At 41.2% G+C, this 14,279-nt stretch overlaps 1 protein-coding gene across 3 annotated transcripts in view; it reads right to left on the bottom strand.

Annotated features, from left to right (window-relative positions):
* The window catches only part of LOC120060201 (gastrula zinc finger protein XlCGF57.1-like), a 42,086-nt gene that overhangs the window by 25,147 nt on the left and 2,660 nt on the right, over window positions 1–14,279 (bottom strand). For all 3 annotated transcript variants that reach the window (XM_039009342.1, XM_039009343.1, XM_039009340.1), the window contains exon 3: window positions 9,751–9,922. In XM_039009342.1, coding sequence (XP_038865270.1) covers window positions 9,751–9,922 — 172 coding nt within the window. The remainder of the gene's footprint in view (window positions 1–9,750; window positions 9,923–14,279) is intronic.

The following is a 14,279-nucleotide window of genomic DNA, read 5'->3' as shown; positions in this document are numbered from 1 at the left end:
TCACCCTGGGATCACTCACTACTCATAAAGCACCCTGGGATCACTCACTACTCATAAAGCACCCTGGGATCACTCACTACTCATAAAGCACCCTGGGATCACTCACTACTCATAAAGCACCCTAGGATCACTCACTACTCATAAAGCACCCTAGGATCACTCACTACTCATAAAGCAAACGTAGAACTTGTATTATTCAAAAACTAAAAATACCGTACTTTTTATTTCAAATACTGTGATATAATATTTTGGCCATATCGCCCAGCCCTACTTCATACGAGCACTTTCTATTTTATTCAGCCAAGTTCAATTATATTCTTCTTACTATAAAATCTTATAAAATGCTGACCAGACCGGACACGTCGCATGCGCGAGCGTCGCAAAATAAACGTAGAAATCCATGTTATTCAATTATTGCGCGCGCCAACGAGCGTCTGCGATGCCAAGGGCTAAAATAGAACTCCTTTCTATTTCTGACGCAGATCGCGCTGAAGGTCCTGCCTCTCCCATCTCCCCATTAGTTTATAGAAGCAGGTACCCACGTGCTATCTCCTCATTGGTTATACCTAAGTGGGTGATTGAAAGACGAACTGTTTTGCCGGTCGTCGTGGTAATACTATGAAAGTTTAGATGCCATTGAAGTTCAAAGATGAAAAAGCCTGGAAGGAGGAGAGATGACTAGAAACGATTCGGTTGGCCGTTTTGTGTGGATTAATTGTCGGAGTAGAGGACCTTGTGCATTTTCAGGTAAAATAACTCAATGTTCATATCCCAGGACAAATTAGCTAGCAACAGCAAGCTAGCTAAATAGGACAAATTAGCTAGCAAGTGCAAGCTAACTAGCTAAATTGCCATACATGTTTAATGCTTTTCGACCTGTCCCCAAATTAATGTCATTGGTTCAGAGTTTGTTTTGATATTTTAACCTGCGTGTCGTGATCGCGTCTGGTGTAGGAGGACAAAATACATTAATGCACGATAGCGCACGCGCGCATCCGGTTTGGGTTCCGTGTAATACAAAATAATGACACAGGACTTACGCATTCCTTGTCAGCTAAATGAACAAGCCTACTGCATGGAGCAGAGCCAATTCATATTCTGTTCATATTGATATTATGTTTCTTTAGACCTGACTAAAATGATGGATTCATTGTGATGGTGTATATGAAATAGATTAGACCTTTCTAAATGTAGATGTTCCTGGGGCGCGCATCAGCTGCTTCTGTGCAGCTTGTATGCATGGAGGCTTGGAGATGCTAAACTTGTTTATCAATTACCATGAGACCGGCAGGATTATGCATGACAACCGGCTGACAATTTCATGACCGCCACAGTCATACCAAATGATAATTACAACTTTTGAGGAGAAGTGATATATAAAAAAAAAGAAGCTGTGGTTGCCTCCGCCCAACCCCGCCACTCTGGAAACTTCTTTTCTCAAGCTAAGGAGCCGGATCATGTTCTACGTATGTGTTATTTTACGCACACAATTATTCTACGTAGCTCTCTTTATTCAGCCTCTTCTGAAACATGACAATGTAGCTGATGTCTCTGCCTCAAATCTGAACTAAAAACCCTATGGGGATTTGAACAAACATTACCAAAAAGTATGTATACACAGTAACTTCAGAAAGTATTCATCCCCCTTGACTTATTCCACATTTTGTGTTACAGCCCGAGTTCAAAGTGGATAGAATTTACATTTCTCATCCATCTATACACAATAGCCCATCATGACAAAGTGAACAAATGTTTTTAGAATATTTGCAAATTGATTGAAAATTAAATACAGAAATATCTCATTTATATAAATAGTCACACTCCTTTGCCATGACACTCCAAACTGAGCTCAGGTGCATCCAATTTCCTTTGATCATCCTTGAGATGTCACTACAACTAGATTGGAGTCCACCTGTGGCCAACGCAAATTGTTTGAACATAATTTAGAAAGAAACACACCTGTCTATATAAGGTTCCACAGTTGACAGTGCATGTCAGAACAGAAACTATACCATGAAGTCCAAGGAACTGTCTGTAGATCTCAGAGATATAAGTGTGACAAGTAATATCTGGGGAAGGGTATAAAACAATTTCTAGAGTGTTGAAAGTTTCCAAGAGCATGGTGGTCTTCGTCATTTGGAACTACCCAGACTCTGCCTAGAGCTGACCGTCCGACCAAACTGAGCAACAAGGTCCTTGGTCAGGGAGGTGACCAAGAACCCAATGACCAGTGTTCCTTGGCTGAGATGGGAGAACCTGCCAGAAGGACAATAGTCTCTACAGCACTTTACCAATCTGGGCTTTATGGGAGAGTGGCTAGATGGAAGCCACTCCTGAGAAAAAGGCACATGACAGCACGCCTGGAGTTTGCAAAAAGGCACATGAGAGACAGATCATAAGGCAAAAGATTCTATGGTCTGATGAGACAATTTTACTTTTTCGGCCTGAATGCAAAGCGCTATGTCTGGAGAAAACCAGGCACAGCTCATCACCCATCTAACACTATCCCTACCGTGAAACATGGCGGTGGCAGCATCATACTATGGGGATGCTTTTCAGCAGCAGATACTGGTAAGGAAAAAGGGAACAATGAAGGGAGCCAAATATAGGCAAATCCTTGATAACCTGCTTCAGAGGGCAAACGATCTTAGACTGGGGTGAAGATTTACATTCCAGCAGGACAATGACCCCATGTATACAACCAAAGCAACAGTGTAATAGCTTCAGAACAATATACAGAAAATGTTGAATAAGTCAAGGGGTATTGATACTTTCTGAAGGCAATGTATTATGAAGGATACAACCTTCTGTCTCTTGTAACGGATATTGCAGTTGCAAGTCCCTACACATCGCATTGAAGAAAAAACGATCTACGTTGTGTGATGTAGGCTAATCTTTATAGTTGCTGCCATATCGAAGCCACTAGCCAGACTTGCCTCCTATAGCCAATGTTTGCAATGATGTCTGTATCTTGCCTGTGTTTGATATGCTGCCTAGATATGTGCATGTAACTTCACAAAAAAAAAACTGTTTTATCCACACACAGGCCCTATAACTGCTACTTCGCCTTTCAATGATCACGACAGTACAGTGGTTCCTCCTTTAAAAGTTGTCATACTGCAGCACACCTTGCAGGCTGCTGCAGCATTCTGTGGCACGTTATCTAATTGTCAGAAATGTTTTCTGTTAAAGCAAGTTAGTGCTAGTTTGAACACCAGATAGCATCTGAGAAGCATTTGATGGTCTTCCAAATAGGCATTAGCAGAGAACTTAAAAGCTTTTTTTGTAATAACATAGTACAGTTGAAGTCGGAAGTTCACATACACCTTAGCCAAATACATTTAAACTTTTTCACAATTCCTGACAGTTAGAATCACCACTTTATTTTAAGGATGTGAAATGTCAGAATAATAGAGAGAATTATTTAATTTCAGCTTTTATTTCTTTCATCACATTCCCAGGGGGTCAGAAGTTTACATACACTCAATTAGTATTTGGTAGCATTGCCTTTCAATTGTTTAACTTGGGTCAAATGTTTTGGGTGGCCTTACACAAGCTTCCCACAATATGTTGGGTGAATTTTGGCCCATTCCTCCTGACTTTGCTGGTGTAACTGAGTCTTCGGTTACACATCCTTGGAATAGCAGAACAGCATAACGGCACCAGCCACTGTTCACCTCCTATTGATTGCGCTGCGGTTAATGCCAGTTTGTTTTTTAAATTTCATTTTTGTTTAAACTAGGCAAGTCAGGTAAGAACAAATTCTTATTTACAACGGCCTACCCCGGCCAAACCCGGATGACGCTGGGCAATTGTTCGCCACCTTATGGCACTCCCAATCACGGTCGGATGTGATACAGCCTGGATTCGAACCAGGGACTGTAGTAAAGCCTCTTGCACCGAGATGCAGTGCCTTAGCCTGCTGCGCCACTCGGGAGCCATGACCAATATATTTCTCCCCCCCCCCCCGAACATTAACCATGTGTAGGTAGATGTGGAAAGGTAGATACAAATTACTTGTTGCAGGTTGGGGGGGGGGGGGTTACACCTAGCTCAAGTTGTCACACCTAGTTCGGCTATTAGGCAATTCTTTAGTAAAGGTTGAATAATAGCCTATTGTTCAGTTAATATCCCAGCCTGCTGCGCTTGTGAAAAACTAATAATACTTTTACCCCTTTCCACATGTTAAAGATTCCAATTGATACAAGTGTTTTTAGCCACAATCTGCCCCAACCCCAATTAATACATTTGGGCACAGTCGATAGCGTGCTGGACTTCAGGCTAGAATGTTGAGGGTTTGAAACCGGCTCCCTGCTTGTTTCATTACATTACTATGCCGGTCTCAGAGCAAATAGCCTGGATTGTTACTCCCCCATCTCCTTCCTTGCCCTCTTCCACACGTCATTCTCCGCCTGAGTGGCTCGCTTGTGGGTGTGCTGGCAGGATATGGCAGAATCTTTGGTTGTGCATCTAGAATTCAGCATAGCAAGTTTGTATGAAGGTCTGGTTATTCACGGGCAAATAGTAACATGCTCTAAACCGCTCTGGTAACAAACTTTGCTGCCCTGTTTTCAATCGTCCACATGGCTGGGAGAACCTTCTCAGATTAATGCAGATGAAGGGAGTTAGATATGCATAGGAAGTGCAGTGTACTGTTTCTTTCTGTATATATGAATTACAAATCAGCTGTTACTTAAATCATGTTTCTAGTCTATTGCATAGTTACAATGTGTAATCATGATGTCCCAGGAGCGGTAAACACTTGAAGTATATAATTGTAATACATACATGCAGACACCGCATCATTCAAAGAATGGCGTTTGATACACCTGGTATTGTATATGACTGAAAAAAAACTTGCTAAATAGCGATTTTCATAAATTAACTTTGACAAATAAAATATGCACAATCATTCTACATTAACTAACATATTCCTCTCAATTGTACATTTTTTGCTTGACTCGTTATGACGTTATAATTACTTACATTTGCTTCCACCGTAATGTTTTGTCAGCCATCTTTACTGAGGAAAGTCACCAGGGACTGGTGGCTTGCGTTAAATTCATCATTGGAACCACTCGATTTGATTGGTCATAAAAACCTTGGGACCCAAATGCATAATGAGTGCTCTAACTCCCCCTTGTGGTGGCTTGGAGCAATGAAGCCGTGACGTTGAATACCTCTAAGCCACGCGGTGTAAGCTCGCAACTTTTAAAGGAGGAACCACTGTAGCCTATTGAACGATCTAGGAAGCTGAGTACATATCCCGACCGGTAACCAGACTGAAAATGCACGAGTTCATTTTGCGTCGCCCAATGCCCCGGGTGGGTGGAGAACTCACTTCAGGTCCAATGGAATGGTCTAAAATGGGCATACTCCGCCGACATGAGGCAGGGGGCGATGCAAAACAAATTTGTCCAACGATAACAGCCCGTGATGTATGGGCGTAATCGGAGTTTGACAGCTGTCAAACTCAAACATCAAGCGTATCACATGTCAAGGGATGACTACAATACAAACCCAGCTACCTGGGGGGTGAACATTGTAACATTCTAGCAATGGTGTCTTGGAGTTGAGTCTGGATATGCAAATTATACACACTTACATGCTGTGATCACAACATTCCAAGATCAGAATGACAGTTTTACCGCAGCGATTCAATAAAAGTGGATAAAGCTAAATGATTACATCTTACAAGGTTTTTCAATCCAGTTGTGAAGTATTCAACAACACAGTTGGTTTGTCTACACAGAGGCAAATAATTATCTTCTAAATCCAAAATAGTTCATCTGAATACAAGGTCATTCAATATTTGATGACTTGCTTGTTTTTTTTGCTGTATGTGTTATCACTGGCGGGGATGTAGACAGTATAGGCCTATTCTCAGAACATGTTCTTTAGAATCTTCAAACATGCTTATGTTGCAATACTGTTACGACACCAAAGCTTGTACGAACATATTGATCACAGGGCCGTAGCCAGGGTCTGAGTTTTAGTGAGGTCCAAATCTAGATATTTTTTAAGTTAAAGCTCATTTACTGCATTTCTATACCATTTAAAAACTCTAAAATGCTTTCTGTTACCAGAAAAATACTTGAACACAAGGTGAACAAATAAGTTTGCTTTACAGATTTGTTGTTGCAGATTTACAGCTATTTTCCTGAAATTCTACACATTTTGCCATGACTTATGACATTTGATATCTGAGTGAGAATGACTAACAAAATTAAAATGGGGTCCCCCCTGGATGTCAGTGCCCTGTGTGCCCTGCCAGTAATTCGGCCATGATTACTACAAGGTAAGATAGCTGGCTATAGACTAATTTACCAATCTAAAAAATGTTAACTGACATGGACTAACTGAGTGACTGTCAGTGAGCGACATAACAAGAGGAAAACTGCTGATACACAACCAAGTTTCCAAATTGCACTTTGTGTTTTCTACTATTCTAACTATCAACAGTAAGTTGAGACCAACAGTTCCCCCAAAACTATTTATTAGATTTTTTATTCTGAAAAATGACTGAGGTCCGGACATCAGTTTCCTCATATGTAGCTACAGCCCTGGTTGAACATGTATTTTGTGTATAGCTGCATCTAGCCTAACACGCAAACCACACTGGCCATGTTGAGTGCGCGACAGTTGCTAAATAAATGTGCACATACATGTTATTCAATCATTTTACACACACTGCTCACATGCATTAACGAGCATCTTCATAGCCATAGCTTGGTTCTATTGGAGATGCACTACAAGTCCCCTCCTTACTGGATATCAGGAAGATACAAACCCACATGGGTTTAACTAACTAAAAACTAGGTTTGCCATTTTATCTGTGGATGAATTATCAGAGTAGAGAAACACACTTGTGTGACTCCTGGTAAGATCTCTACAAAGAACCAGCTAATAAGTGGACCACATGCATGTCAGATAAAATAACAACTCAATGTTCCTTAACTCTTCTTGAACTGCACTGTTGTATCGATCTGCCCCTAAATTAAAATATTTGATTCACAATAGCTTTTGGTATTTTCACCTGCATGTCATGATTAGAGGTCGACCGATTAATCGGAATGGCCGATTAATTAGGGCCGATTTCAAGTTTTCATAACAATCGTTAATCTGCATTTTTGGACACCAATCATGGCCGATTACATTGCACTCCACGAGGAGAGTGGCAAGCTGACTACCTGTTATGCGAGTGCAGCAAGGAGCCACGGTGCTAGCTAGCATTAAACGTATCTTTAAAAAAACAATCACTCTTAACATAATCACTAGTTAACTACATATTGTTGATGATTTTACTAGTTTATCTAGCTTGTCCTGCATGGCATATAATCGATAATTTATCATTGAATGCAGAATTGGCCTAGCGTCGTCCGGGTTAGGGAGGGTTTGGCCGGTAGGGATATCCTTGTCTCATCGCGCACTAGCGACTCCTGTGGCGGGCCGGGCGCAGTGCACGCTAACCAGGTCGCCAGGTGCACGGTGTTTCCTCCGACACATTGGTGCGGCTGGCTTCCGGGTTGGATGCGCGCTGTGTTAAGAAGCAGTACGGCTTGGTTGGGTTTCGGAGGACGCATGGCTTTTGACCTTCGTCTCTCCCGAGCCCGTACGGGAGTTGTAGCGATGAGACAAGATAGTAACTACTAACAATTGGATACCACGAAATTGGGGAGAAAAGGGGGCAAAATTTTAAAATAAAAATTTAAAAAATATATAATTGAATCACAGCGTACTTCGCCAAACGGGTGATTTAACAAGCGCATTCACGAAAAAAAGCACTGTCGTTACACCAATGTGTACCTAACCATAAACATCAACGCCTTTCTTAAAATCAATACACAAGTATATATTTTTAAACCTGCATATTTAGTTAATATTGCCTGCTAACATGAATTTCTTTTAACTAGGAAAATTGTTTCACTTCTCTTGCGTTCTGTGCAACAGTCAGGGTATATGCAGCAGTTTGAGCCGCCTGACTCGTTGCAAACTGTGTGAAGACCATTTCTTCCTAACAAAGACAGCCAACTTTGCCGAACGGGGGATGATTTAACAAAAGCGCATTTGCGAAAAAAGCACAATCATTGCACGAATGTACCTAACCATAAACATCAATGCCTTCTTAAAATCAATACACAGAAGTATATATTTTTAAACCTGCATGTTTAGTTAAAAGAAATTCAGGTTAGCAGGCAATATTAAACTAGGGAAACTGTGTCACTTCTCTTGCGTTCATTGCACGCAGAGTCTATGTGCAACAGTTTGGGCCGCCTGGCTTGTTGCGAACTAATTTGCCAGAATTTTACGTAATTATGACATAACATTGAAGGTTGTGCAATGTAACAGCAATATTTAGACTTATGGATGCCACCCGTTAGATAAAATACGGAACGGTTCCGTATTTCACTGAAAGAATAAACGTTTTGTTTTTTACAATGATAGTTTCTGGATTTGACAATATTAATGACCTAAGGCTCGTATTTCTGTGTGTTATTATATTACAATTAAGTCTATGATTTGATAGAGCAGTCTGACTGAGCGGTGGTAGGCAGCACCAGGCTCGTAAGTATTCATTCAAACAGCACTTTACTGCGTTTGCCAGCAGCTCTTCGCAATGCTTCAAGCATTGCGCTGTTTATGACTTTAAGCCTATCAACTCCCGAGATTAGGCTGGCAATACTAAAGTACCTATTAGAACATCGAATAGTCAAAGGTATATGAAATACAAATGGTATAGAGAGAAATAGTCCTATAATAACTACAACCTAAAACTTCTTACCTGGGAATATTGAAGACTCATGTTAAAAGGAACCACCAGCTTTCATATGTTCTCATGTTCTGAGCAAGGAACTTAAACGTTAGCTTTTTTACATGGCACATATTACACTTTTACTTTCTTCTCCAAAATGTTGTTTTTGCATTATTTAAACCAAATTGAACATGTTTCATTATTTATTTGAGACTAAATTGATTTTATTGATGTATTATATTAAGTTAAAATAAGTGTTCATTGTTCATTCACTATTGTTGTAATTGTCATTATTATATATATATAAATAAATCTGCCAATTAATCGGTATCGGCTTTTTTTGGTCCTCCAATAATCGGTATCGGCGTTGAAAAATCATAATCGGTCGACCTCTAGTCATGATCGCGTCTGATGGGGACAGACAAAATCAACATGTGCACGCGCATGGCCGGTGTAGTCAGCATGCAACTCCTCTTGAAAAAAATTACATGCAATCAACTTATGCTTAATAGCCTGAGGCGATTAAACGTGCATAGTTGGAACACATCGACATGTCTTTTGTGTACAACATTCATCGTCGATCAGGGAGGAAGCGGCAGCGAAGCACGAGCAGCCCCCAAGAAACAGCTGCGTAGGTAGCGGAGTAGACAGCAGCTACGTTAAAAACTAAAATCCTGCACATGCACAGAAATCTCAGTATCTTAACCACGGAACATTCGGGTTCCAGAAAAATCTGCAAAAGTAGTCACGCCGTATAAAAAACGGTAAGGATCCGATGGCTTCAATTCAAAACAATGGAACAATTAAATTACATTTGTTAACTCTTATATATCTTCAAAAATTAAGGCACATAAATACTTTCCAAGCACTTTTATCTCAGAATTGTTATTATAAAGAACACAACTTAATCAGAATTCACCAAAAATATATATATTTTGACCCAGTTTGGCACATTGAATAGGCTGATTTTTACACTACTTCATAACAAATACACTTACCAAGAGGAATTGAAGCCTCAAATCCATTCTCCTCTCTTTCACATTGTCTGAAACGGTCTCCCAGTAATTTCCTGCAGTCCTCCAGTATCACTGAAACCTTTCTAAGAGTCGGCAGGGGCGGTTTGTCTTTTGCGTGATGGGGCGGAGTTATGCTGAAGTTGTCCTTACAATCCTGGAGTGAAGGGCGGGAAAAAACATTTACTGTAAGTCATCTACTGCGCTCTCCAGAATAATTTGGGCTGTATACTCCTGTAGAGAATAGAGACACCAAAAGCACAGCAGGTATATTTCATACTGTACATAAACGTATTGTGAAAGTATCATTCAAAGAGGATAATATTCATTCAGATGAGATGTCAGGGCTAACCATGCAGATGGAAAGACGCCTCATTGTGTCCGTGCCATTATGGCATCTGTGACGGCATGGGCAGAGCCATTAAGGCAATCTCCATTTTAAAGTACTACATTTTCTTCACAATTGGCTGATCCCTTCTGATGACCTGGTTAGACAACCTAACTTAGCAGGCGTAAAAGAAACGCCTGACACTAGATCCCCCACATTCTGGTCTTGAGGAGAATAAAATAACTGTCGTGGGAGGTTCTCTTCTGCACTGTTCAACCAATCCAGTAAATGTGGAGGAGTTAATATTGTCGCCTTGTTAAAGTCCAAAAACAGAAGTCGCGTCACAGGGTCTCTTCCATTTCCCTGAAAACCGGAACACCTGGTTGTTGACGACCAACAGGGTAGGTTAGACATGACTCCAACAGGGTCACCAGGAGGGATCAGCCAATGAAGTTGGAAGTCCCACCCAGTTGACTACATTAAAACGGTGGAAGCCCTCAATAGATAGCAATAGTAATGGTGTCTTTTTGTAGGCATCAACTCCGCCATGGTTCGTTGGACAAAGCCTATGGGGAGGGTTTTGGGATAAACAGCAAAAACAATCTGAGGTTAACAGAGGATTAAAATCTCTTATCCTTTTAGTTCTATGAGATAATATCAGTCAGTTAAACATGATCTTTATTAATTATGAAGCCTGTGCTTTTTTTGATTACATAAATGCTTTAAAATGTAAAACAAGTGATGTATGAGATCATCTTCATAACTTAACATTTTGTTCTATGTGATCATCATCAGCAAACATCACTTGTTTAATATTTTGAAGCATTTATGTAATCCAAAAAAGCACAGGCTTCATAATTCATAAAGGTCATGTTAACTGACTGATATTATCCCATTGAACAAAACATATAAGATCTTCTAAACTTCTTAACCCCAGACATTTTGGGGGGCATTTATCCCAAAAACCTATTCTTTACCCCATTTGAATGGCTGAACGAATCAGAGGTAACCCATTTCCGCTTTTTAGGACTACAAGCTGGCGAGCTCTGTGGCACTGCCTGTACCAAAACGGCAGGGTTTCCCAAACTTGGTCCTCGGGACCACAAGGTCTGCATGTTTTGTTGTTTGCCCTAGCACTACACAACTGATTAAAATAATCAACTGATCATCAAACTAAAGCCACTAAAGGCCTCTATCATAGCCATGGGGCTAACAACCTTATATATATATATATATTCAATCTATGCTAACAACCAGATTTTTCTTTCTAAATATTCACAGCATGTGATTAGCATTAGCTTCATGGCAGCAACATTAAGACTGACGTTTTCCAATTTTACCTTCAAAATAAAAGTCTGCGGTAAAATGCTGTGTATGATACGAAATCAATAGTGCACAATGTTCAAATGTTACCACAAATCTAAACTAAACAGAGTTACTACTTTATATAACAAATATTATAAGGTGAGGCACATTGATAAATGGTTGGAGCTTAAGTAAATAACAGTATTTTACAGACCCTATTGATCTAGTGCACGTCTACACTGAGTATACAAAACATTAAGAACACCTGTCTTTCCATGACATAGACCAGGGATATTCAACTCTTACCCTACGAGGTTCGAAGCCTGCTGGTTTTCTGTAATACCTGATAAGGAACAATGAAATGCAGCGGAACTGACTTCGAGGTCTAGGACATCCAGCCAATGTGTCAACTGTGGGACGCATTGGAGTCAACATGGGCCAGCATCCCTGTGGAACGCTTGACACCTTGTAGCGTCCATGCCCCAACGAATTGAGTTTGTTCTGAGGACAAAATGGGGGTGGTCCAACTCAATATTAGAAAAGGTGTTCCTGAGGCCTCCCGAGTGGTGCAACATCTAAGGCGTCACTACAGACCCGGGTTCGATCCCAGGCTATCACAAGCGGGAGAGCCATAAGGCGGTGCACAATTGGCAAAGCGTCGTCCGTGTTAGGGGAAGATTTAGCCGAGGGGGCTTTACTTGGCTCATCGCGCTCTAGCGACTCCTTGTGGCGGACCGGGCGCCTGCAAGCTGACTTCGGTGGTCAGTTGAAAGGTGTTTCCTCCGACACATTGGTATGGCTAGCTTCCGGGTTAAGCAGGCTGGTGTTAAGGAGCGCAGTTCGGCGGGTCATGTTTCGGAGAACGCATGACTAGACCTTCGCTTCTCCCGAGCCCGTTGGAGTGCTTCAACAATGAGACAAGATCGTAATTGGATATGACGAAATTGGGAAGAAAAAGGGTAAAATAAAAATACATAAAAAAAATTAAAAAAAGGTGTTCCTAATGGTTTGTTTGTTTGATATATATGTGTTATTATTTGGATGACTCTGGTCTAAATACCCAGCAGCCATTTCTACTTCACCCATTCCATTTGTCCAAGCACCAGCTGTCAGAGCAGCTCACAGATCACTGCACCTGTACATAGCCCATCCAACTACCTCATCCCCATACTGTATTATTTTTTGCTCCTTTGCACCCTAGTATCTCTACTTGCACATTCATCTTCTGCACATCTATCACTCCAGTGTTTAATTGCTAAATTGTAATTATTTTGCCACTATGGCCTATTTATTGCCTTACCTCATTTGCATACTGTATACAGACTTTTTCTCTATTGTATTATTGACTGTATGTTTGTTTATGCCATGTGTAACTCTGTGTTGTTGTTTGTCGCACTGCTTTGCTTTATCTTGGCCAGGTCGCAGTTGTAAATGAGAACTTGTTCTCAACTAGCCTACCTGGTTAAATAAAGGTTAAATAAAAAAAGACAATTTTTAAAATAGACATATTTGCTTATGGAGAAAAAAACTATTCTATGTGCCGATGTAAAAGTGGGGTGAGTAGTACTCAGTAGGGTCTGTAGAATCTATATATGGTGTCATTTCACAGGGCTCTGAATAATACTGAGTATTGCCAGCCTTTTACTGTCTTCAAATACTGTAGCTTAGAATGGGGTGCCAAGACACTATACGATACATAAAATATTATTTGTGCCGATGTAAAAGTAGGGTAAGGAGGAGTACTAAGTAGGGTCTGTAGAACCTGTGGTGCCATTTTATGGGGCTATGAATAATACGGAGTGTCGCTGGCCTTTTACTCCGCCCATTACATTGGCCACAAAGCAAAGTATTCTGACGCCTTGACTTTTTCCACATTTTGTTACGTTACAGCCTTATTCTAAAATTAATCCCCCAAAAATCCTTTAGAAAAGTTTGCAAAAACAAAAATACACCCTTTACTCAGTACTTTGTTGAAGAACCTTTTGCAGCGATTACAGCTTCGAGTCTTCCTGGGTATGACGCTACAAGCTTGGCACATCTGTATTTGGGGAGTTTCTCCCATTCTTCTCTGCAGATCCTCTCAAGCTCTGTCAGGTTGGATGGGGAGCTGCACAGCTATTTTCAGGTCTCTCCAGAGATGTTCGATAGGTTTCAAGTTCAGGCTCTGGCTGGGACACTCAAGAACAGTCAGACTTGTCCCAAAGCCACTCCTGCGTTGGCTTGGCTGTGAGCTTACGGTCGTTGTCCTGTTGGAAGTTGAACATTCACCCCAGTCTGAGGCCCTGAGCGCTCTGGAGCAGGTTATCATCAAGAATCTCTGTACTTTGCTCAGTTCATCTTTCCCTCGACCCTGACTAGTCTCCCAGTCACTGCCTCTGAAAAACAACCCCACTGCATGGTGCTGCCACCATCATGCTTCACTGTAGGGATGGTGCCAGGTTTCCTCCAGACGTGACACTTGGAAATCAGGCCAAAGAGTTCAATATTGGTTTCATCAGACCAAAGAATCTTGTTTGTCATGGTCTGAGAGTCCTTTAGGTGCCTTTTGGCAAACTCCAAACGGGCAGTCATGTGCCTTTTACTGAGGAGTGGCTTCTGTCTGGCCACTCTACCATAAATGCCTGATTGGTAGAGTGCTACAGAGACTGTTGTCTGTTGTCCTGGAAGGTTCTCCCATCTCCACAGAGGAACTCTGTCAGTGATCATCGGGTTGTTGGTCACCTCCCTGACCAAAGCCCTTATTGGTTCCAAACTTTTTCAATTTAAGAATGACGGAGGCCACTGTGTTCTTTGGGACCTTCAATGCTGCAGAAATGTTTTGGTAACCTTCCCCTGATCTGTGCCTCGACACAATCCTGTCTCGGAGCTCTACGGACAATTC

Source organism: Salvelinus namaycush, chromosome 15 (assembly GCF_016432855.1).
Source record: "Salvelinus namaycush isolate Seneca chromosome 15, SaNama_1.0, whole genome shotgun sequence".
Taxonomy (NCBI): Eukaryota; Metazoa; Chordata; class Actinopteri; order Salmoniformes; family Salmonidae; genus Salvelinus; species Salvelinus namaycush.
The sequence above is the reverse complement of the archived record's forward strand: the minus strand, read 5'-3'. Positions and strand labels throughout refer to the sequence as shown.